Genomic DNA, 23,094 nt, shown 5'->3' with positions numbered 1-23,094 from the left:
ATATACATGCGTACACACAAGGGTTTGTTTTAGTCAGTTGAGGCCATGTCACTGAAGTCATACCAAACCAATAATCATTATGTAATAGATATGCAATAAGGCAGTACAAGCACATTATCTGAAATTATATTATGGAAAAAATAAATAAAATCAAAAATGGTTTGGCCATTAGACTCACCCTAAGGCTTGAAAGGCAGGGATGGAACGTGCCCAGTGCATGGAGAGAAAAAGCAGCCGTGAAGCCGACTCACAGATATAGTTCACGTTAAGGAACTCTGGCACGGGCAAAGGCATCATTAGCTGAGGGCACAGATTCAAGATCAACTTCAGATTTTGTAACAGTAAAGTAAGTGTGCAAAAACTAAAAATTTGTCTTAGTGAGATGCTGAACATACAGATACAAGGATATAACCATAATAATTCAAAGTGGAAAAAATTGGAACAGCTAACTTCTTTGATAATTGACTAAAGAGGAATATAACTACTGTTATTTGGAAAGACTAGGACACACAAACGCAGTGCCGTTGTTTGAGACACCCAGAGATTTGTCAAAATTGATGTTATTTTGGGTCCTGGTTTTATTTCATCTGGAGGTCAAAGATCCGTGGTTGTGCCTGCCTTCACCTTAAAGAGGACGTGGCTGTCGCAGAGGAGAGGTCCCTCTAGCTCTACCACAGGACCTGACTGGTCCCCTGACATCAACTGCATGGTGGCTTCCAAGGAGTCCCTGCCTGAGCCATCCCCTGGGTTCAGCGCTTTAGCTAGGGTGTCGAAGGCTCTGGGAAGACACAGAAAATCATAAAACAGTGCCTGACCAACCTACGAGTCGATCTAATTGGTATTTAGTGTGATAGGGTTTGGCCTCCCCCTTGTGTAGCAATTGTTTACAGGTGGGCTCACCCAAAAAGTGGACCTCACGGTCATATTTGTGATTGATCCTACAAGGGTAGATAATAAAGATGTTACACAGCAGGATTGTAAACAGTTATGGAGCATGTCCACTGGGCGTATAGAAACATCAGTAATTCTAAATCAACAGTCAAATGGTTGCTCAAAATTATTGCGCTCACCAGTAAAATATGATTCTTCTTCATGAATACTGAATAGCAGAAATCCACCATCTGCAGATGGTGGATCTCTACTCATACTAAAAACTTTTGTCACTTTATTTACTTGCTAACTTTCTATTCTAGGACACGCAGACACTTTTAGAACACTAAACCTCATTCAAACGTGCTGACTAACCTATAAACTTTCCCTCAATTTAACCTGTCTGGCTGATGTGTGAACGGCAAGTCAGTCGACACGATGTAAAAGTTGCATCAGCAATATGCTGACTCGTGGCCTAGTGACATTTTCCAAAGCATTACCAAATGATGATAGTGTGAACAAAAGTCGCCAGATTGCTGTATTAACATGCTTTTACAGGTGTGAATGAACCAATCACAAGGAATGTATCCATGACTTGTGCACAACAGATAAAAGCATGAGATTTATTTTAAATCCAGTAAAATTAGGAACATATTTAAAAACGTCTAGATGATTTAGAGCCGTTATTGTCTTAATGCATGCTCAATAATCTCATCATCAGCCGCTTCTCCAGGGTCGGGTCGCGGGGGCAGCAAGCTAAGTAACGCACTCCAGACGTCCCTCTCCCCAGCAACACCCTCCAGCTCCTCCTGCGAGATCCCAAGGTGTTCCCAGGCCAGATTGGACATGTAATCCCTCCAGTGAGTTCTAGGTCTACCCCGGGGTCTCGTCCCAGTTGGACATTCTCACAAAACTTCCAAAGGAAGGCACCAAGCAGGCATCCTAATCAGATGCCCAAACCATCTCAACTGGCTCCTTTCGACACGAAGAAGCAGCGGCTCTAGTCCAAGCTCCCTCCGGATGTCCGAGCTCCTCACCCTATCTCTAAGGCTGAGCCCAGACACCCTACGGAGGAAACTCATTTCAGCCACCTGTATCTGCAATCTCACCTTTTCGGTCACTACCCAAAGCTCATGACCATAGGTGAGGGTTGAAATGAAGACTGACTGGTAAATTGAGAGTTTTGCCTTCTGGCTCAGCTCCCTCTTCACCACAACGGTCTGGTCCAATGCCCGCATTACTGCTGATGCTGCACCAATCCGCTTGTTAATCTCCTGCACCAGCCTACCCTCACTCATGAACAAGACCCCAAGATACTTGAACTCCTTCGCTTGAGGCAACAACTCATCCCCAACCCCGAAGGAGCAAACCACCATTTTCCGGTAGAGAACCATGGCCTCAGACTTGGAGGTGCTGACTCTCATCCCAGCCATTTCACACTCAGCTGCAAATCACCCCAGTGCACGCTGGAGGTCGCATTCTGATGAAGCCAACAAAACCACATCATCTGCAAAGGGCAGAGATGCAATTCTGAGGTTCCCAAAATGGACACACCCCTCACCTTGGCTGCGCCTTGAGATCCTGTCCATGAATATCACAAAGAGAACCTGAGACAAGGGACAACTTTGGCGGAGTCTGACACCCACCGAAAACGTGTTTGATTTTATGCCGAGAATACAGACACAGCTTTCAATTTGGTTATACAAGGACTGGATGGCTTGTAGCAACTGTCCCGTTACCGCATACTCCCGCAGTACCCCCCACAGAGTCCCCCGGGGTACACGTCATAATCCTTCTCCAAGTCCACAAAATATATATAGACTGGCTGGTCAAACTCCCACGCCTCCCTCAGCACTTCCGAAAGGGTAAAGAGTTGGTCCATTGTTCAATGGCCAGGATGGAATCAGCATTGCTCCTCCTGGATACGAGGTTCGACAATTGGTCGGAGCCTCCTTTCCAGCACCCTAGAGTAGGGATGCTGAGCAGCGTGATGCCCCGATAATTGGAGCAGACCCTCCAGTCCCCTCCGGCTCAATAATCCAGGTAAAAAAAAAAAAAAATCAAAAAAGGTTGAATCAGTTCATCTGGATACAACGTTTATTGACAGATACATTTCATCACTCAACCAAGTGACATCTTCAGTCTAAACTGACTGCAGGTATCTCTGCCCCTTATAAACAATACAGTACAAAACAGATGCATAATGACCGAAACCAACGACCAGTTTCATATGCAAATATGGGTGTGACCATTAACTAGAGTTTCAATTATTGGATTATTGAGCATGCACCAGGACATTTTGAATCATTTTGGTGAGGACTGCCTTAAACTTGCACGTGAGTACCAGCAAACGGTACGTAAAATGGAAGACTACAGGAACCACCTGAGATTCAACCTCAGATACAGACAGAGTGGGAGTACACCCAAGAGCCTGCAAATGAAATCTTCGGTCAAGGGCCACCGAGCTAACCAGATCCTCCAGGAGGCACAGAGCCAGCTGTCGAATGAACGGGTGAGACAAACCAATTTTGCTATCGACGCTTTGAAAGCCAAAGAGGAGCAGATCCAACAGAGACTCATATTGTATCTAGATGAGACCACTTTCCAACGTGTGATTGAGTTCTCAAAGAAGGCTCGGCTAGCTCAACACAAAAAGTCGAAAACCAGGCAGGAAAAGACGTTCGACCTAGTTGCTGCATGCCAGAAACATTGGCAAACAACGGCCGGCGACCTCTATGGCACACAGAGAGATGGATGCCAGACACACGCCGATGATGTGGACAAGTGGGTGAAGAATCTATCCGACAGACAACTCACCCACGCGGAAAAAGACATCCTTGCTAAGGGGCTGAATTTTGCTGTTACACTGAGGGAAATCCTGCTAGTGGAACTAATCACAGCAATGGAATCAGCAATCTGAAAAAAGCGGAGCAACTGCGGATGAACGTTTCAGCCTGTCTCAGCAATGCGAAGGCGCCACCATCCAACATCAATAGAGATGAGAGGAATACACTCACGGCTCTCAGTAAAGACAATAAGATCATCATCCTTCCGGCGGTCAAAGGCAAATAAATGCACTGTTGTATTAAATCAGACAGACTATCATGAGAAAGTTATGATGTTACTTAGCGACACATATACTTATGAGCCCCTAAAACAAGATCCAGGCAGTGGTTACAAGAAAAAAGTGCTTGTCTGACGCTGTTCAACAGCACAATGCTATTGACAGAATTTTGTACCACAGTTTATACACAGGGGAAGCAAAAACTAGACTCTATGGTTTTCCTAATATACATAAACAGGATGTGCCACTACGGCCTATTGTTTGTACGATTAACTCAGTGACCTATAACAAGTTTCTTGGATCTACTCTTAACCCGTTGGTAGGCAGTAATGAACATCAAATTCAGAACACTATGGACTTTGTGGATATGGTGAGGGACATCATTATGGGGAGGGATGAAACAATGGTCTCTTATGATGTTAAGTCTCTCCTGTCTGCTCCTGAAACTGTGTCTTCAGTCCACGTACTTCATACGGGGGGGCAGTACTATACTGGCCATCGAAACTCTAGTTAATGGTCACACCCATATTTGCACATGAAGCTGGCAGTTGGTTTCAGTCGTTATGCATCTGTTGCAATCTTACAATGCTGTGATGGCAACATTCCCTAATCCTCTGTGAATAGCACACACGGCCAATGAAACTCTAGTTCAGGGGTCAGGAACCTTTTTGACTGGGAGAGCCATAAAAGCCAAATATTTCTAAATATATTTCATTGAGAGCCATATAGTATTTTTAACGTATAATACATTAAATATGTCTCACTTTTAATGCGACTTCTGGTGCTGCATGGTTTTGCTGATGGCCTTATAGTCTGGTTCATACGTGGTGAGGTTGAGCTTCATGCAGGCGTTGAGGCTTTCATCAGTTAAACGTGAGCGTAGGTTGGTCTTAATGTTCCTCATATGCGAGAATGACTGCTCACATGCATATGTAGAGCCAAACATGGTCAATACGGCAATACTCACACGCTGCATTGTGTGGTATGTCACAGGAAGCTCGTTCCAAGTTTTAAGAATCAGCTGGTCTTCAGGTTGAAGATTTTTCATTTCTGTCCACTTGTGTTCCCTCGCCAGCTCTGCTCGCTGTCGCGCAAGACTTTCCAACTCTCCATTAAGTGACTTGAACTTACTCATCCACATGTCTGATGCCTTCAGGTCAGCAACTTCCAGCTCAAAGTCTCCGATAGAGACCCCGGGGATGCATGTCAGGTCGATTTTGTCCACTGCACACTCATGTGGATGAGTGATGAACTTGAAAAGACCAGTGCGCGCACGAAATTCTCCAAAACGTGCTTTGAATGACTGCAGGAGATTGGACGTAAAGCCAGCTAGATGCTGGAGATCCAGATGTTGAGTGGAGTCACTTGCTAAGCATGCATCTCTAAATTGTTGCAGTCTTTCAAAGTGCAGAAGACGACCTGTTTCAATGTCCCTGAGAAAGACTTCCAGCTTGCTTTCAAATGCAAACACTGCTTGTTGAAGGGATGAGCTTGTATTTCCAATACCTTGAATTTTCACATTGAGCTGGTTCAGATGGCCAGTTATGTCCACGAGATAGTGAAACTGCAGGAGCCAGTCAGTGTTGTCTAGCTCAGGATGCTTGACGCCTTTCATTTCAAGAAAAGTCCGGATTTCACTCAGGCAAGCTGCAAAACGGCTGAGCATCTTCCCCCTTGACAACTGACGCACGTTGCTGTGTAAAAGCAGACCGGGATAATGATTCCCAACTTCTTCTAACAGAGCTTTAAACTGGCGATCATTTAAAGCTCGGGCAACAATAAAGTTGACCACTCGAATGACCAGCGACATCACCTCACCAAGCTCCTGGCCACACGTCTGAGCGCAAAGCGCCTCCTGGTGCAGGATGCAATGAAAACTTAGGATGGCTCTCTTTTCATGTTCACGGAGAAGTGCTACAAATCCTTTGTTCTTCCCCAACATACAGGGTGCACCATCAGTACAGACAGAAATAAGTTTATCCATCGGTAGTTTTTTTTCTTTAGCAAACTCCATGAAAGACGTGAATAAATCCTCTCCTCTTGTTGTCCCTTTCATTGGCAAAACAGCCAAGCTTTCCTCACGCAGTGTGTCACCTGCAGCATACCTGGCAATGATACTGCACTGAGATAGATGGCTACCGTCTGTTGACTCATCTAACGCGAGAGAAAAGTATGTCCCGCCGATTATGTCCTTAATTTGTGTTTCCTCGACTTGATTTGCCATCATGATGCTACGATCGTGCACAGTTCTTGCTGACAGGGGCATGTCTTTTATTCGTTTGATTATCTTGTCTTTATTTGGGAAGTCATCAAACAGTTCATTGGCCACATCAAGCATGAATGTTTTGGCATACTCGCCATCTGTGAATGACTTTCCATTCCTTACTATTGCCAAAGCCCCCGCAAAGCTAGCGGAATTCCCGTCACCTTGCTTGGTCCACACACGCAGTTGCTGCTGACTCGTCTGCACTCTCCGCTTTAGCTCCTCGCATGCCCTTTTCCTGCCGGCCCCCGCTGGAGATTTCCATGCAAATGAAGCATGGTGTGTATCGAAGTGCCGCTTTATATTTGACCGTTTCATCGATGCAATTTTATCATTGCATATTAGACATACCGCAGATCCATCCAGCTCTCTCCACAAATGCAAATTCCTCTGTGGACGCAGCCTGGAATGCACGGTAATCATCGTCTTTTTTTCTTTTCGCCATCTTTTCCGTTACAAGGGTTGAAGCGGATAAACTAGTTGGCTATCTGATAAAATTGATTTCTTCACCTTTACAATGACCCGGACATGCTCGCGAGCCATTGGTTCCCGACCCGACCCATGGGTGACCCGTGAAATTTATCTTCAAAACTAATTTCTGTTTACTTTAAAATGACACAGTATTATTAAGAAATATCACAAGTATTTTAAAATCAGAAATCAGTTCCAAACTGATTTTTTTTAAAAATTTCAACTCAAAATTGTCTGGGAGCCATATGCCGTCACCGGAAGAGCCATATATGGCTCGCGAGCCATAGGTTCCCGACCGCTGCTCTAGTTAATGGTCACACCCATATTTGCATATGAAACTGGTCATTGGTTTCAGTCGTTATGCAATTGTACTGTACTGTATTGTTTATAAGGGGTGGGGATACTTGCAGTCTAGTTTTAAGACTGAATATGTCACTTAGTTGAGTGATGAAATGTATCTGTCAATAAACGTATCCATATGAACTGATCCAACCTTCTTTGATAGAGCCGTTATTATGAATGAATAATGTAAAATGTATTCATTTTATTATAAATGAATAATAAAAGAATCACGTTAAAGATGGCACAGTTTACGATATAAAGACATCTGAAATGAGCAGGGAACAAGTCCAAGGGCACTCATGTGAATAAACGCCATGTGTAAATCTTACAGATAGAAGCTGTATGTGAACAGAGAAAACCACCGCAATTCTGGGAAAAAAAATATCATTCAGATACTGTTAAAGAATGTATGTTGGAAAGCGGCTTTAGATTGTCTCTTCTAGATATTTTGAAGACACTCTTAGTTTTTCTTGTACTATAATGTTTTGTGCCATTTGTTCTTTCATGTTGACATTACATTGGGCTAAATTCCTTGCATGAGCAAGCAATTTAGTAATTAATTAAATGAGAACATCATAAAAATACAACCCAGGCCTCCATATTTTGAGGTCTAGATCACAGTGGTAAAAAAATATGAGCCACAGCTGAAGAACCGGCATGGGATCCTTGATCCTTCCTCTTAGATGGCCAGTTTTTGACTGGCCAATCTAATAAAGTCTTTAAGAACGGAGGCAGAAACCACATGGCCTCAGACTCAATTCAATTAGAGCCCTGTGATCAACTGAAAACCAACCCCTGGGCTGCTTTGTAGGGCTAATGCTTGCCTCCAGTACACACATTAGTATTCACATGGATATACAGATACCGGTCAATAAATCTTAAAACCCATCGGCTATCATCTGACATTGATTTAGCCTCTGGGGGCACCGGCCAATATTTTGGGGCTTTCGGTGTAGCCTGCTTCTGTTTCCTAGGTAAGACTTCCTCTTTTGTGCGCCAGTCATTGTTTACAGTCCGATTAGCAACTTGTGACATGAGAATGGAGTTGGAGTTGAGAGATGTCTATGACCCGATTGTTTCACAAGTAGCCAGTTTACACTCAGTTAACAGTTTAAAACCACTACAATGGCTGTTTAAGGGATTTGCCAGAGGACACCATCTTCCTGGAATGCATTACAGAAAGAATGTTTAGCAAAAAAATCTTGAGTTTGTTAACCCTGAGATGAGGGGAACTGGGTTTTCCATTTCAGAAAGCAGTAACTCAAACTCTGGGAGTTACCTGCCTGGCTCATCTCAGTGTTAATAAACTCAAGAGTTTTCACTAAAGCTGCTTTCTGGAATACAGCCATGGTGATTAAGCAATTTGCTTCTTTTATTACACGAGTCGAACTTTTCTCCACACAAGGCACAAATATTGATACTTTCTGGAGGCGTTTTAGGTCCAGGCAGCATTTCGGCCAACGCATTCCGATTTGAAGGAAAATTGGCATTGAAGCAATATGAGATCATTTATTCATTGTGTATCTGATTCTCTATGTCTGTTGTTCAAATCTGCTTTAAAGAAGGGTCCTGTGAATTTCCCAGAGAGGAATAAGGTATGTTTGTAATAGGAGATGGTTATTTTTTTCGGCCATCTTTCCATCCACAGTCTCTTCTAATTCTATATGGACCCCTAACTGGCGATGACCAATGTGTAAACTGACCTATGGTGTGAGGTATACGGAAAGACATGGCTTTAGTTGACCAATGGTCGGGTCTTTCTTTATCTAAGGAAAAGGGAATATAGTTCACCCACTGCTTGTATTCTCCTATTGAATGCAATACAACTTGCCTTTTATCATCAACCACCAGAGTTTTGTGTAATTATTTCTGAGTCTTGAGTGTTTGCAGGCAATTTCCATGACACCGCCTCTTTCACTCCCCACACGGACTGTTTACTTGCATGCAACCAAAGTATGCTCCTGTAGAAATTGCCGCCTACTCCAATGTGATTAGTCAATTTCAAAAACTCTCAGGCAAGTTTCCTGGTTCCATGTTAAGGTGACCGTGGGTTCCCGCCATAGGTGCTTATGGAGTTGCATTTGATTTATACTACTATGTAGGCGGAACTCTTGGAATGTTATAGCACAGCCACAAACTAGGTAGCTGTATCGTACATGCTATGCTGGTGTATCCCACTTAAAAAGTATTTAGTTACTAAGGGGTTAATATATAGGCACACGGTTGAGTGCAATCTAATTCATCACCAGTAGAGTGCGCCCTTCATGCTACTTATGTCACTCGAGATATCTCTGACGTAAACCAGTTAAACTGAGCAGCGGTGAGAAATTTGCCCTAAAAGCAAGTTGAAACCGTCAAATACATCGTAATCCTATTACAATCCTTTAACAAATATTGTCTTTTGTTAGAAGATCCTGTAAAATCCATCGAGGGAACCCAGGTTTATCATTCTTTTTGTAACTTCTTCCGAGAGCTCCGATTGGTTTTTTGGTCCGGAGAGAGTTCCACGGTTGAACTTAAGTGCAACGGTGAGCCTGTCCCAGTGAGTGAGCAGTCTCCACGGAGGGATCGTTTGGAAGCTGTGTGGCCAGCGGCTTTGGATTCTTCTCACAAGAGTGACTGAGTTTGAAGAATATCCAATCCCAACCTACTTTGGACACAGATATGAGATCTCCAAAGTGCATTTAAAACTACCCGGGTAGATGAACTTTAACACAAATACACTGAACTTGGGTACCACACACTCACACACACACAAAGACAATCTACTATTTTGGGGTTTTTGAGGGTTTTGAAAAGAAAGAGCTCTATTCTGTTCCTATCTTTATTTTTGTTTCTATTTTTTATCTTATTCCATTTTCCTACTGTTTGGTAAAACTAAGTGTTTACATTCCCAGTAGCTTGTGAACGTACTAATTGTTGGTTAATTGTGTAATAAATTTGCCGACTGTTCTACTTTTCTATACAGAGTCTCACCTAGTGACTTATTCTATCTTACTACTCAGACCCTAGATACTTGATATATAGCTCTCTAGTCTTATTAAGGATAGGGGTGCTACACGAGAGCATGCAAAAAAAAAAATCAGGTAAGGTAATCGTGGTAATCGTGTTTACATTTTTTCATTTACTGGTAACAAAAAGACATGCACGTTAGGGTTAAAACTCCTTCCTGCCTGTTCCCCTGACCAAGGTGATAGGAAAAAGAACTGGAGTTGGTCTCCAGGCGCTGCACCACTGCTCGTAGCATTGGATGGGTTCAGTGCAGAAAACAAATTTCATTGTAAGTGTACAATGACAAAATGAAGTGGCTTTCTTTTTTTTCTTCAACAAAGACAGAGGTTTGTAATGGAAATGGCTTTGTTAGATGAGTAAAAAGAGCTAATTTTGTTGGCATTATTGAGGGCGAAATTACGTTGGAGACGGGGTGGTCTGTGAAACCACTGAACATGGTGAGGCAGGAGGACTAGGATGTTTGCTAAATACAAGAGATGGATGAACTGCTGGGTGCCAGCATCGGAAACACGTAGCAGTTAAGCGGCCCAGACAAACCAATCACAGCTCTTGCATTATCAGCACTGCCCCCTGTGGCCTCGACATGCAGTTACATTTTTGAGGAGGTCCTCATGGGTTACAACGACCCCTAATGTAGCTACGGAGACCCTGCTGTAGTCACTAGGGAGCCCTACAGTGATGTTCATGCAGAACCAAAGAAAATCAAACCTTAAAGTTCAAATTATTTCAACCCAAATGAGTCTGCACATACAAGGAGCTAAACTTGATGGGATGCTCATCATCTAGCACACAAAGGAAGAAAATATTTTCGATGTCTCATTTTCGTTTTCTCACCGAGTTATTTCACTTGTGTTTTGTTCATCTCCTTGGATGTCCATCATGGAACCATCCCCGTTGCTAAGGGTTTCCACCCCCATCAGATCACTGCCGCCCTCACTTGCCTCCCTGGTCTTGTTGAGGTGGGCGAGGGATGTCACCACATTGGCCAGTGTGCTCAGGTCACCCTGACATGGATCATCCTGAGCAATGGGAGAATGGTCATTATCAAGAATCCCTTTTACACAAAGATATGGATAGGTGTGTATTTAAATTGGCACCAATGATAAAAATTTAAAGGCCCAATCTGCGATTAATTTGACCATCTACAATTGGGGTATATCAGTTCAAGTTCAACTTTATTATCATGTGTATTAAAATACAATGAAATTCTTGAGCTCTGGCTCTCTCTGCCTTAACACAAAGGACACAAGGACACGTCATCCCAAAAGAATAAAAATTAAAAAAAACAACACTAACACTACAGACCTACACAGACTATGTACACATAAATTCATACATAATATAGAAAAGTACACAATAACGCAACATTGTAAGGTGCATATGGGTGCATCAGCTGTTCAGCAACCTGACTGCCTGTGGAAAGGAACTCTTACTTGAGACGGGTGGTGTGTGATTTGATGCTCCAGTAACGTTTTTTTTTTAGATGGAAGGAGTGAGAACAGAACATGAGTGGGGTGGCTGGTGTCCTTAATAAAGTTTTGGGCTTTCCTTTTGCAGTGAGTGGTGTAAACATTACGAAGTTGTGGTTGTTCAATGTCAATGATTTTTGCTGCTGTCTTTACAGTCTTTTGCAGCGGTCTGCAGTCCTGAGCAGTCAAGTTGCCAAACCACACTGTGATACAGCCTGTCAAGACACTCTCCATGGTACAGAGATAAAAGTTCATAGAAGTTTTGGTCTTGAAACACCTCAGAAAATACAGTCTCTGCTCCGCATTCTTGAGGATGCAATTGGTGTTTAGAGACCATATGAGGATGTCTGTGATGTGTAAACCCGAGAAATCCAAGTGTCCACAATTTCAACAGATGACCCATTGACGGAAATAGGAATGGGATTTTCTGTGATCTTCCTAAAGTCAGCAATGATTTCTTTAGTCTTACTGAAATTTAGAGAGAGGTTGTTATCATGGCAGCATATGGTTAAATCGTCCATTTCCCTTCTATAGGACCTCTTTTATTACTGTCACTTATTAGTCCAATCACTATGGTGTCATCTGCAAACTTAATGATGCTGTTGTTGTCATATATGGCAACAGTCATGTGTGAACAGACTGCACAATAAATGACTGAGACAGAAGCCCTGAGGTGTGCCGGTCCAAAGAACTAATATAGATGAGTATAGTTTAGCTATTCTCACAGTCTGCCTGTCAGAAAATCAGATAGCCAATTACAGAGAGAGTTCCCAGACCAAGACCTGAGTTTCAACACTAGTTTGGATGGTACAATTGCAAAAAAAGAAAAAGAAAAAGCAGAACTGTAATCAATAAACAACATACATAGTTGAAGATTTTGAGTTAGGGGTAAACAATATGGCCAAAATATATCCTTTTTTTAAGCAGTATCACAATCCACGGTTTTTTTACTTTTCAAGAGAATATATCCCTAAAAGAGAACACCGTTTATAACATTTGAATATTGGAAACACATATGAAAGAATAAGTCGATTGCCCCCCCCCCTTTTCTCCCCAGTTGCACTAGACCAATTACCCCACTCTTCCAAGCCATCCCGGTCGCTACTCCACCCCCTCTGCCGATCCGGGGAGGGCTGCAGACTACCACATGTCTCCTCTGTCACATGTGGTGTCACAAGCCGCTTCCTTTCACCTGACAGTGAAGAGTTTCACCAGGGGGACATAGCACACGGGAGGATCACACTATTCCCCCCCCCCAAACAGACGACCCGACCGACCAGAGAAAGCGCTAGTGCAGAGACCAGGACACATACCCACATCCTGCTTCCCACCCGCAGACACGGCCAATTGTGCCTGTAGGGACGCCCAACCAAGCCGGAGGTCACATGGGGATTTGAACCGGCGATCCCTGTGTTGGTATGCAACGGAATAGACCGCTACGCCACCCGGACGTCCTCCATTGCAGTTTTTAGCATGAAATGACAGATTCTTTCAAACTTACCATTTTACCATCATGCATGTAGTTGATCCCATATAAGCGGCAATTGTGGCTTTTACAAACTTTTTTAAATATAGAAATCAGACACCTACACACTTCAAACCACCACCGTGGATAAGTTTTGGATTTTAAACTACCAGATCATTGCATCATAGTAGGATTCTGAATAGTCCCTGGTAACGGAGTCATGTTTCACACTCCTTGTTTGAGTTATAGATTGAAAATAAGCACTGTGCCTTTGTCAGCTGATCATAATCTAAAATATGGGCCTGTTTTACTCCATTGTTTATAAAAATTACCAATGTAAACAAACCTTTTACAGCATTAGAAAACATTAAAATCTCGGATTTACTTGCTTTTAGTGTTAGTCTATTAAGTCTATGAAGAGACCTGTTAAATAATTTGAGAGTGACAGGAAGCTCAAATCCTGTGTTTTGCATGTTGGAAGCGGGGCTACCATTTGATATACATTTGAATTACAGATTATCCCTTTAATATTGCTATGACAAATCCTGTATTTTCAGAGCAACTCTTACTGCAGCAGTCATGTTCATGACAAGTCAAAACAACATATCTGCTACTAGGAAAATTTAAGATGATGGCATCAAGATTACCTTGTCAGGTGAAGCTGGGACTAAAATGGTGTTCTCTAGTTTGGAAAAGGGCTGCTGGATGTTGAGCAGCATGCTTGACTCCAGTAAACTTGTGGACCTGCAATCAGAAATGCCAGATTTCAACCATCTCACTTACGCTGCACAATACTGAACCCCGCCATGAGACGCCTTCTTTTTGCAATAACATCAACTCAAGTGGCTAGCGGGTTTGGTTTGTTGCTTTCACAGTACACCCTGTAGCGTATGCCATCAGGTCGACACAGGTAGCGTGAATACCATAAACACAGGTATTGTTTTACAAAATGAAAGTATTCACTTTTTCTCCAGCACTAACATTTGGTGACAAGGTCAAAAAAGAATTCATATACAAAAAACAGGTACCAAATTACAATGTACATTTACGCAACATACATTATGCAACATGCCAAAGATTGGCAATGCACAATGAGAGGATAACAGCCACCTCTAGTGGTGATCGGCAGTAATAGTAGTTCACTGGTATTAAAGCTTGACTACATACTATTTTTTCTTAGTTTTATATTTCTATGTAATGCTATTCACGTATGAAACGAGATCATAGCGTTCATAATGTCAGCACAAATGTGACAGTAGTGGTATTCACCTCACAAAATCTCTCAATACAACATCTAAAGGTTAAAATGAGCAGAAAGTGTTCAATTCGATGTGTACAAGAACTGTACTAAGTTCCATCATTAGCTTACCTCTCACAGTATAAAAGTAGATTTGCAAAGGGGTGGCCCTTCTTTGTCATGCTCATAATCACTTTCTGATCATGCCTATTTTCTAGTGTAATGACACTGTGGTTGGGAGAACAGGGTGGAGTCATTTGGAGTGCCCCTTCTGACCTACCAGGCCTCAGGCCCAAACTCCCCATCCTGTTCCCAGCCCTTCACACCCCCTTTCTGGCATTTTTAAAAATTGCGTGGTAGGCAGACACAAGTTAAAAACACGAATGGAGTTTCACTGTAAAGGGTTGCAAATGAGTTGTATGAAAACGGTACCACAGGGGCAAGTTTATTGTGTAGAGGACGTGTGCCAGCTCTTCCAGAGACAGAAGACCAGGAAGGCACCGGGCCCGGATGGCGTGTCACCCTCCTGTCTGAAAGTCTGTGCTGACCAGCTGGCTGCCATTTTCACACTGATTTTCAACAGATCACTGGAGCTGTGTGAAGTCCCCTTCTGCTTCAAGAGCTCCACTATCATCCTGGTACCTAAAAAACTCCGTATCACAGAATTAAATGACTACATGCCCATTGCCCTAATGTCTGTGGTCATGAAATCCTTCGAGAGACTGGTGCTGGCCCACCTGAAGGAAATCACAAGCCGCCAGTGTAGGATGCAGTCAACATGGGATTGCACTACATCTACCAACACCTCGACTCCCCAGGGACATACACAAGGGTCCCAATTGTGGACTTCAGCTCAGCGTTCAACACCATCATCCCAGATAGCATCCACTCAAAACTCACCCAGCTCAACGTACCAGTCCCCATCTGCCAAGGGATTAAAAACTTTCTGACAGATAGGAGGCAGCTGGTAAGGCTGGGGGGAAAAAAAGAGAAAAAAAATCACATCCAGCACCCGTACAATAAGCACTGGTAACCCCCAGAGATGTGTGCTCACCCTTCTACTCTTCTCCCTCTACACAAATGACTGTACCTCAGGTGACCCATCTGTTAAAACTCCTGAAGTTTGAGGATGACACAACCATCATTGACCTTATCCGGGATGGTGACAAGTCTGCATATAGAGAGGAGGTTGAACAGCTGACTCTCTAGTGTGGCCATAACAACCTGGAGCTGCACATGCTCAAAACATTGGAGATGACAGTGGATTTCAGGAGGAGCCCCCCCCCCCCCCCCCAACACTGCACCCCCCTCACCATACTCAACAGCATGACGTCTGCGGTGAAAACCTACAGATTTCTGTCAAAGCATCTTTATGCATGCTCGATAATCCAGGTAATAATCCAGTTTAGACTGAAGAGGTCACTTAAGGGCCGTTTACACGGCAACGCTTTGAACATAAAACGGTTAAGTATTGTTGCGTTTCGGCCTTTCATTCACACAACTGCGTTTTGGGGGCCTGAAAACGCAAACTTTTGAAACCGGGTTCTAGAGTGAAATCTTTTGAAAACTCAACTCCACCGTCGCTGTGTAAACTAGCAAAACCGGTTCCTGTGAAAACGGTGACGTGACGGCTCCATTTCGCACATGCGTATTACGTTTTCAGTCAAATAGCCATGCGCGAGTAAGAAGACAACACAGCTCAGAGTACCGAGCTGTGTTTGTGCCGTTATCTCTGCTAAATTTATTAACGCTCCTCCAGCAAAGTGTAGATTTGCTGCACCATTACTGTGATCAGCAGAGACGCATTATTTACATGCGCCAAATTCTCAATCCACCTGTACATCGATGGAGGGCAACCAAAAGACGCTTTTGGACAAGACCTGGGAGAACAAGCCGGTGGTGGGAAAACTTTGTGAATGGCGGTGTTGACGAGAATGAATGGCTCGATGGATACTGCAGCAGAAATGCCTCCAAAATATCGGAGTATTTTGACTGGCACGATTCCCAATCAGCGTTTCCCTTGGATTTTTCCCCCCAATTGTACATAGCCAATTATCCCACTCTTACCTCCAATTGTACATAACCAATTATCCCACTCTTACCCACATCTGGCTTCCCACCCGCAGACACGGCCAATTGTGTCTGTAGGGACGCCTGACCAAGCTGGAGGTAACATGGGGATTTGAAACGGAGATTCCCGTGCTGGTAGACATCGGAATAGACCGCTACGCTACCCGGGCGCCCCTTTCCTTGGATTTTGATGCTCAGAGTGTCCAGGGTCACTCAGAGTAACAACTCCACTTCATCGTCCGTCCAGACAAAATTATCTGCTTTTGAGCGTACACTCGCCATCGCCTGTTTGTTTACTCACCGCTCTGAGGAGAAAGTGTTTGTGTACAGGCGCGTGGTGTTGTTAGGGTCTGCTGGAAGGGCTCTCTACTACAACGTTTTACCGCCAACTACTGGCCTGGCATGCATACTACAGCGTTTTCAGTCGGGTTTTTTGTGGCTCCGTGTGCATGTGGATCATATTCAAAACGATGTCGTCTGAACGCGGAACTTTTTTAAAATGCAAAAGGAAAAACTTTTCCGTTTTTAGCAAGACCGTTGTCGTGTAAATGTGACCTTAGATGAGAGATGAAACATTTCTCTCAATAAACATTGTGTCCAGAAGAACTGATTCAACTTTCTTTGACTACAGATTTCTGGGTTCCACAATCTCCTAGGACCTAAGGTGGCCATCCAACATAGACACAATCATCAAAAAGGCCCAGCAGAGGATGTACTTTCTCCACCAGCTCAAGAAGTTCAACCTGCCTCAGGAACTGCTGATTCAGTTATACACTGCAATAATCCAATCTGTCCTCTGCAAATCCATCACTGTCTGGTTTGGATCGGCCACCTACCAGGACAGGGACAGACTACAACGGACGGTTAAGTCTGCAGAGAAAATCATTGGTGCCAACCTGCCCTCCGTTCAGGACCTATACACCTCCAGAGTCAGGAAACAGGCAGGCAACATCCTGCAGACCCATCACACCCTGGTCACAACCTGTTCCAACTCCTCTCCTCTGGTAGGCGCTACAGAGCACTGTACACCAAAAAACAAGATATAAAAACAGTTTCTTTCTGCGGGCTGTCATTCAAATCAACACTTAACATTGTCAAATAAAGCCAACCATTTTGTATATACTGTACTGTACATTGTACGTATACTGGCACTCTGTCATGTCCATCTACCTCAGGCATGTATGTAAGTAACCTGCTAATACCTATTTCAGCATCTCTGATAAGTTCTCTGCACCACTGCATTTTATCGCCTCTTATTTTGCCTGTATATAGTCAATCCTTGTGCATATATCTGAAGATTGTTGTGTTGTAGTGTTGTTACTCTGTGTTAAGTACACTGAGAGAGCCACAAAACCGGAGTAAAATTCCATGTATGCAAAACTACATCGCCAATAAAGATGATTCTGATTATTTGTTGAACATGTTTTAATGTTGTGACTGACCTTGCCCTTAAGATCTGGACTAGAGGTGTGGTGTAGCTTTCTGTACCTGGCTGTTTCTTTGTCGGTTACAAACGTGGGCGTGGCAGCCAGTGGACTACATAAGTTCTTGCGAATGTAGATCTTCTCTGTGGAAGCAGCGCAGTTGACAGACTTCTCTCTGGTGGATACTTCCATAGGCTTCCTCTCACACTGCACAGCTAAGAGAGGAAAGAAACATATTAGGTCTTGCCCCTGTTAAACTCAAAAAGCAGAATATGGACAGCTCTATTATACCGGTGCATCTAGGGATTCTTTTGAAGCTTTGAGGGTGTTGAGAGACACTCACAGTCCTGTTTCATGCCGACAACTATGCAGCGCTGTAGTCGACAGTACTGGCAGCGGTTTCGGTGGTGTTTGTTAATGACACACTCTCCAGAGCCCCTGCACGTGTACACAAGGTTCTTCCTGATACTGCGTTTGAAGAAGCCCTTGCAGCCCTCACAACTGACAGCTCCATAATGACGACCTTAGACAGGGAAGAAGACAATGGTAAGATGGAACACAAGTGGTGTGCTTATATGCAAAAACAGCAAAACGTATTGGCTCATTTCCAGACCAAAATTCAATTAAGACTTTAAAAAAAAAAAAAAAAACTAAAAACAGTTAAACAGTTGACATGAGTTAGCTTAAGTTGCATGTATTGTGGATATTTAATATTTACAAATTTAATTTCATATCATCAAATTCAATATTTTAGAAATTTAACATTTCCAAAATGACATAAGACAGAGGTCAGTTGCTTATTAAAACGTATGTGGGGTGATTGTCTATAAACAAAGCTAAAAAAAAAGTAATCGTCATCGACAACCACATCATCATCACAATCATAGGTAAAGCCAACAGTATTGGATTCCTACCTGAGGCCTTGTCGCCACAGACAACGCAGTACTCCACCACAGGCTTGATGATAGACTGGTCTGAGCCTTCAGTCACAAACTGAAGAACAACCCAAGAAAGACCCATCAACTCAAAACAAATAGTTATAAATATGCGGATACGAGTGTAAATAGAGCTGAAGAGCTCCCACGTCAAACGGGTCTTGAATTTCCAATATTGCCCGAGTACCTTACTTGTTATTGCCTAGGGTCACATATGTAGATATGTATGTATGTAGATATTCCAGAAGTGCTGATACTCTTGATCTTCCTTCGAGATCTTCTTATACATTCTCCGTCCTCCCACTTTAAAGTGTGTCTTTATGCCCCTTGTAGAGATATAGGTACTGAAACGCGGTATCAGATGGGCACCGGTGCTAAATTATTAAAGACCGTATTATTGATAAGCTCTGACGTAAACGGTTCTGTTATTGGTATTGGAGAAATTAAGAAATGTCCTATTTATATAAGCTATGTAAATGTTATCTTGCAAATTTTATCTCACCAACTCTGTTTCTAATTTGCAATAAGATTAAGATATTTGTCTATGATGTATTTTCATTATTCCCAACCCAGAAGAGATCTCTCTCTCTCTCTGAGCCTGTCATATGTGCAAGCCAAGGGGCGGGGCCAGCTCTGTTTCTCTCTCAGATGTGTGCACATGTGTGTGCACACAAACAAACAAACACACACACACACACACACACCCTGCTCTTAAGTCATAATGGCGGAGAGAGAACTAAACGGTTAAAAAAAAAAGAGTCTGGTTATACTTCACTAAGAGTCGATGCTGAAAACACTCGTTGCCACAAGTGGAACAAGTCTTGCATGTAAGGGCAATATTTCGAAACATCTAGCAGAAGTGCATCAAATACAGGTGGAGAAATGCAGTTTTCCATTGCCTAGCTCTTAGTTCATCTCTCATTGCCCCATCTACCTCAGCTACATTATGTATGCTAGCAACCTACAGCCTACACAGAGTTAATTAAATAATACAAACATGGGTTTGTATTGTTTGTAAACATGGGTACAAACATGATTAAAAGTAATGCTTTGTCCAGACATAAAAAATAAAGCACTGGTAATTCTGCTCTTAGTCTGTTTTTTCTCTTAAAACAATAACAAAAAGAACCGATACGAGTACCATTAAAGTACTGGATCGATATGCAGTATCAGTGCGTGTAGAAGTACCATTAAAAACTTAATGATATCCATCCCTAGTCTCTTGTCATACTCTTTTTGCAGACATGTTTTGACTTTTTTTTTTTACCTGAGCATCACACCAAGTGAAATTCCTTGTGTGCGCCAACTTATTAGGCTATCATTGAAACTTAAACTTGACCAGTACCTGGATCTGCTGCCCAGTCAACTCTGGAGAGGTAAAAAGCAGCTGGTTAACCCCAGAGCCATCTGGAGCTGCCAAGATGACCTTGTTAGGAGAGCCCTCCTGCTTGGACAGGATTACTTTGCTCCCTGGGGAATAGTCGGCATTGGCTAGAATAAACTGCTGCTTCACTGGAGAGGATGGCTCCAGTGCTGTAACAATCTGGATCTTCTGGCCGGTCTGTTGATCAGTCACAATCTATAAGAAGAAGAAGAAAAAAATTGAGACGTAAGAAAATGCAGAGAGAAATAGCCAAATACATGAGAGCTAAATAAACCTTCTTTCACTGAATAACTACTGCACTATTGGCTGAAGCTGAACTGCATAACAGAGAACCATGCTACGCCAACCCCCCCCATACCCCTCCCCTGAATACACATCTTCTTTCGGCTTGCTCCCCACCTCCCAGGGGTTGCCACAGCAGACCTGACAGCCTCCATGGGTACCCTGCGAGGGCACAACACTGATGGCGGTCTTGTCAACCCGCATAATGATTTGGCAAAATTTTATGTCAGACGCCTTCCTGACACAACCACTAACCCTATGGACAGGGGCACAGGTAAAGCATTGGATACCCATGAATACACATAAACAGACAAAAAAAAAAGGAGAAAATGTGTCCCTTCCACCAAAGGGCAATTAATTTCGCTCTCAGTTGCCCAATTATCTTTGATCCATTCTACAGATTACCACGCGCGTGCACTGCGTGTTTGTTCTCGAACAGAAGCAGAACAGCCTCCGCGGCTAGGAATGACAGGTTGTCACGTCACCTGGATTCTGTGTCCCACCGCTACTCCGCTGTCTGCTGACACAAGCTGTATCCTCTGCGTTTGCCCATCCATCCTGACATGTAAATCCTTCCACCTCAATGCTCCATGAGGGGTGGACAGCTGTGGAGGGAACACACATGTTCATATACTGAACTAGGTCGCGGCCCCTTTGACAGATGATAGATCCGATATTTAACGCCACAGGTTGTCGGCGAGTTCTGCGGGGTGGAATTCTATATTTTGTACAAACGGGACTCCCAGTCGAGGCTGCAAAATGGCCGTGATGCGATTCGCACGGAGCAGCCAGGTTGCAGGAATTTTAAGTGCATCCGCAAGGCTTTGTTTACTATCAACTAGCCGGTTGGTTGCGTAGAAATTGCGGCCTACGCTAACTAATACAGCCGGCACTAGCTTGAATTCACCGAAGCGACAGCCACGTTTAAACAAATTACAGGCTGGTATCAAATGGCAACAGCCGGGCGACGTTGCGCCGGGTGCACAGCGAACACGCGTTTAACAGCCAGCTATTTAAAATCGATACGGAAGATAGCGGCATTTCTTTTCCTGTGGGTGAAAGGTCAACATTGAAGGGTTAAAGGCCCGACGAGAAACGCAGGGTCGTGGATGGCGGGACTTCGGCTTTCGACAATAGCGCGTAAAAGTCGTACCTTCTTGAACTGAATAGTATTTGAAGGAAAATCCCGTGGGACGCGGGCTTATATCGATCGCTGCACCGATTCGTGTTCTCATCCACGGCGAGCCGACGTTGCTGACTGGCATGTTGAGACTACCTAGCATCGTTAGCACAGCGGCTATCAAAGCTGAGCCGACTTGAGTTTGCTAGCTAACAAGCTGGGAGTATCGCGGAGGCGCGTTGTGTGTCACCGATATCCACATCGACGCAGTTAGCGTTTAAAAGAATTCGCACTTGCTGTTAGTCGCCGATGTCGTTTATTTCTCTTTTTTTATTTAAGCGATAGGGTACACGGTGAACCGCTAAGGGGTTAGCATTAGCGGGGTGCTAGCATATGTTAGCCAATGGCCGCTTCCCTGCACTCGCACAGATAATACTTCCACCCTCTTACGGTCGTCACCCCATACGTATTTTTTCACCGTACTCTTCGTTTCCGGAATTAAACGTTGCCTTACCTGTAGCGGAAATGCTGTGTCCGGCAATGAATTGTTTATTAAATCAATATTTATAACTGCCCGCTGCAGTTGATGGGCGGGTCAGAGTTCGTGACCTCGTTTCTCCGCGACGTGCGCATGCGCAGTAACGTACCGGGGAGCCGTTGGAACTGATCGAAAACACTTGAATATTGGCTCCTCATCCCACATCGTGAAAGATGGTACTGTCCCCGCGGTCCACGGCACACCCGTTTCCCCGCACCCAGTCCATTCGGCTTTACTCGGCGCCGGCCCGTGCTGGAAAGTCCGGTTACTTCCTCGTCTGTAACAGTAAAAAAAACGGTATTTTCATCAAGGATACGCATTTCGATCGTATGAAGATCGCGTGGACCATGTAAAACGTCACCACAGCGTTTTCCTTGAAAAGCGTAAAATGGCGATGATAAAATATGTATTGGCGCAAGCAAAAGTCACGCTATACATTTTGATTTCATTTAATTTCCCATCCATTTAAGATCATTTACACAAGGTGTATGAAGGCTTTAATGGAATGACGCCCTTTGGGGAATCCATTCAGATTCTGCATGACATTTCCACGAGAGGGCAGGTCAAAGGGCAAGGGATGTTTTTTGGTATATCACAAAAGTATCTCCAGCACCCCCGTTACCCTCTCCTGGTCTCAGGCAGTCTTCCTCCTTGGCTTTGCCCTGGAAAAGTCCTCGACGACATCGTTAAAATCCACGGATCTCAGTTGGTCTGATTCGATAGCTCGCCTGCTGATGAGCAGCCACTTTTATCCAAATGCTGCTGCTGCTGTCCATTCATGGCGGTTGCTGTTAACATTAGCTCGTCTTCAGTAGGCCTAACGTTGTGTAAACTACTAATAAGACACGTTAGCCCCTAACTAACGGGTTTGACCCTTTAGCCGAGCGGTTAGTGACGTCGCCTTGTGGTGCAGTACACCGCGTATCGAATCCCGCACCGGGCAAGAAAATAACCGGTTACACAGTTGCTAGCTTCATCACAGTTGCTAACGCTTGGCGGCGGTAGCGCTTCTTGTTCGTCCTTATCCGGAGTTTGAGTTTCTTTCTTTTTAAAAAAAAAAAATATCCAATTTTGGGATCTTTTGCAACTCGGACGCCTGTCTTTCAACTTTTTCCTGTTTTGTTTTTCTTTTAAGGAACCCACTAGCA

General features: G+C 43.7%; 1 protein-coding gene across 2 annotated transcripts in view; it reads right to left on the bottom strand.

Moving 5' to 3' along the window:
* nr2c1 (nuclear receptor subfamily 2, group C, member 1) overlaps positions 1-22,040 on the bottom strand; it is a 31,220-nt gene extending 9,180 nt beyond the window's left edge. The window contains exons 1-10 of one of the 2 annotated variants that reach the window (XM_056281807.1): positions 21,923-22,040; positions 20,774-20,893; positions 19,968-20,201; positions 18,602-18,680; positions 18,031-18,210; positions 17,752-17,902; positions 13,604-13,700; positions 10,857-11,041; positions 625-778; positions 179-300 (exon numbers count right to left, since the gene is read on the bottom strand). In XM_056281807.1, coding sequence (XP_056137782.1) covers positions 179-300; positions 625-778; positions 10,857-11,041; positions 13,604-13,700; positions 17,752-17,902; positions 18,031-18,210; positions 18,602-18,680; positions 19,968-20,201; positions 20,774-20,845 — 1,274 coding nt within the window. In that variant the 5' untranslated portion in view covers positions 20,846-20,893; positions 21,923-22,040. Of the gene's footprint in view, positions 1-178; positions 301-624; positions 779-10,856; positions 11,042-13,603; positions 13,701-17,751; positions 17,903-18,030; positions 18,211-18,601; positions 18,681-19,967; positions 20,202-20,773; positions 20,894-21,441; positions 21,813-21,922 lie in introns of those variants that run through there. The other variant, XM_056281808.1, reaches the window with a different exon arrangement.
* Between the last annotated feature and the right edge of the window lie 1,054 nt (positions 22,041-23,094).

Source organism: Lampris incognitus, chromosome 6 (genome assembly GCF_029633865.1).
Source record: "Lampris incognitus isolate fLamInc1 chromosome 6, fLamInc1.hap2, whole genome shotgun sequence".
Lineage (NCBI taxonomy): Eukaryota > Metazoa > Chordata > Actinopteri > Lampriformes > Lampridae > Lampris > Lampris incognitus.
The sequence above is the reverse complement of the archived record's forward strand: the minus strand, read 5'-3'. Positions and strand labels throughout refer to the sequence as shown.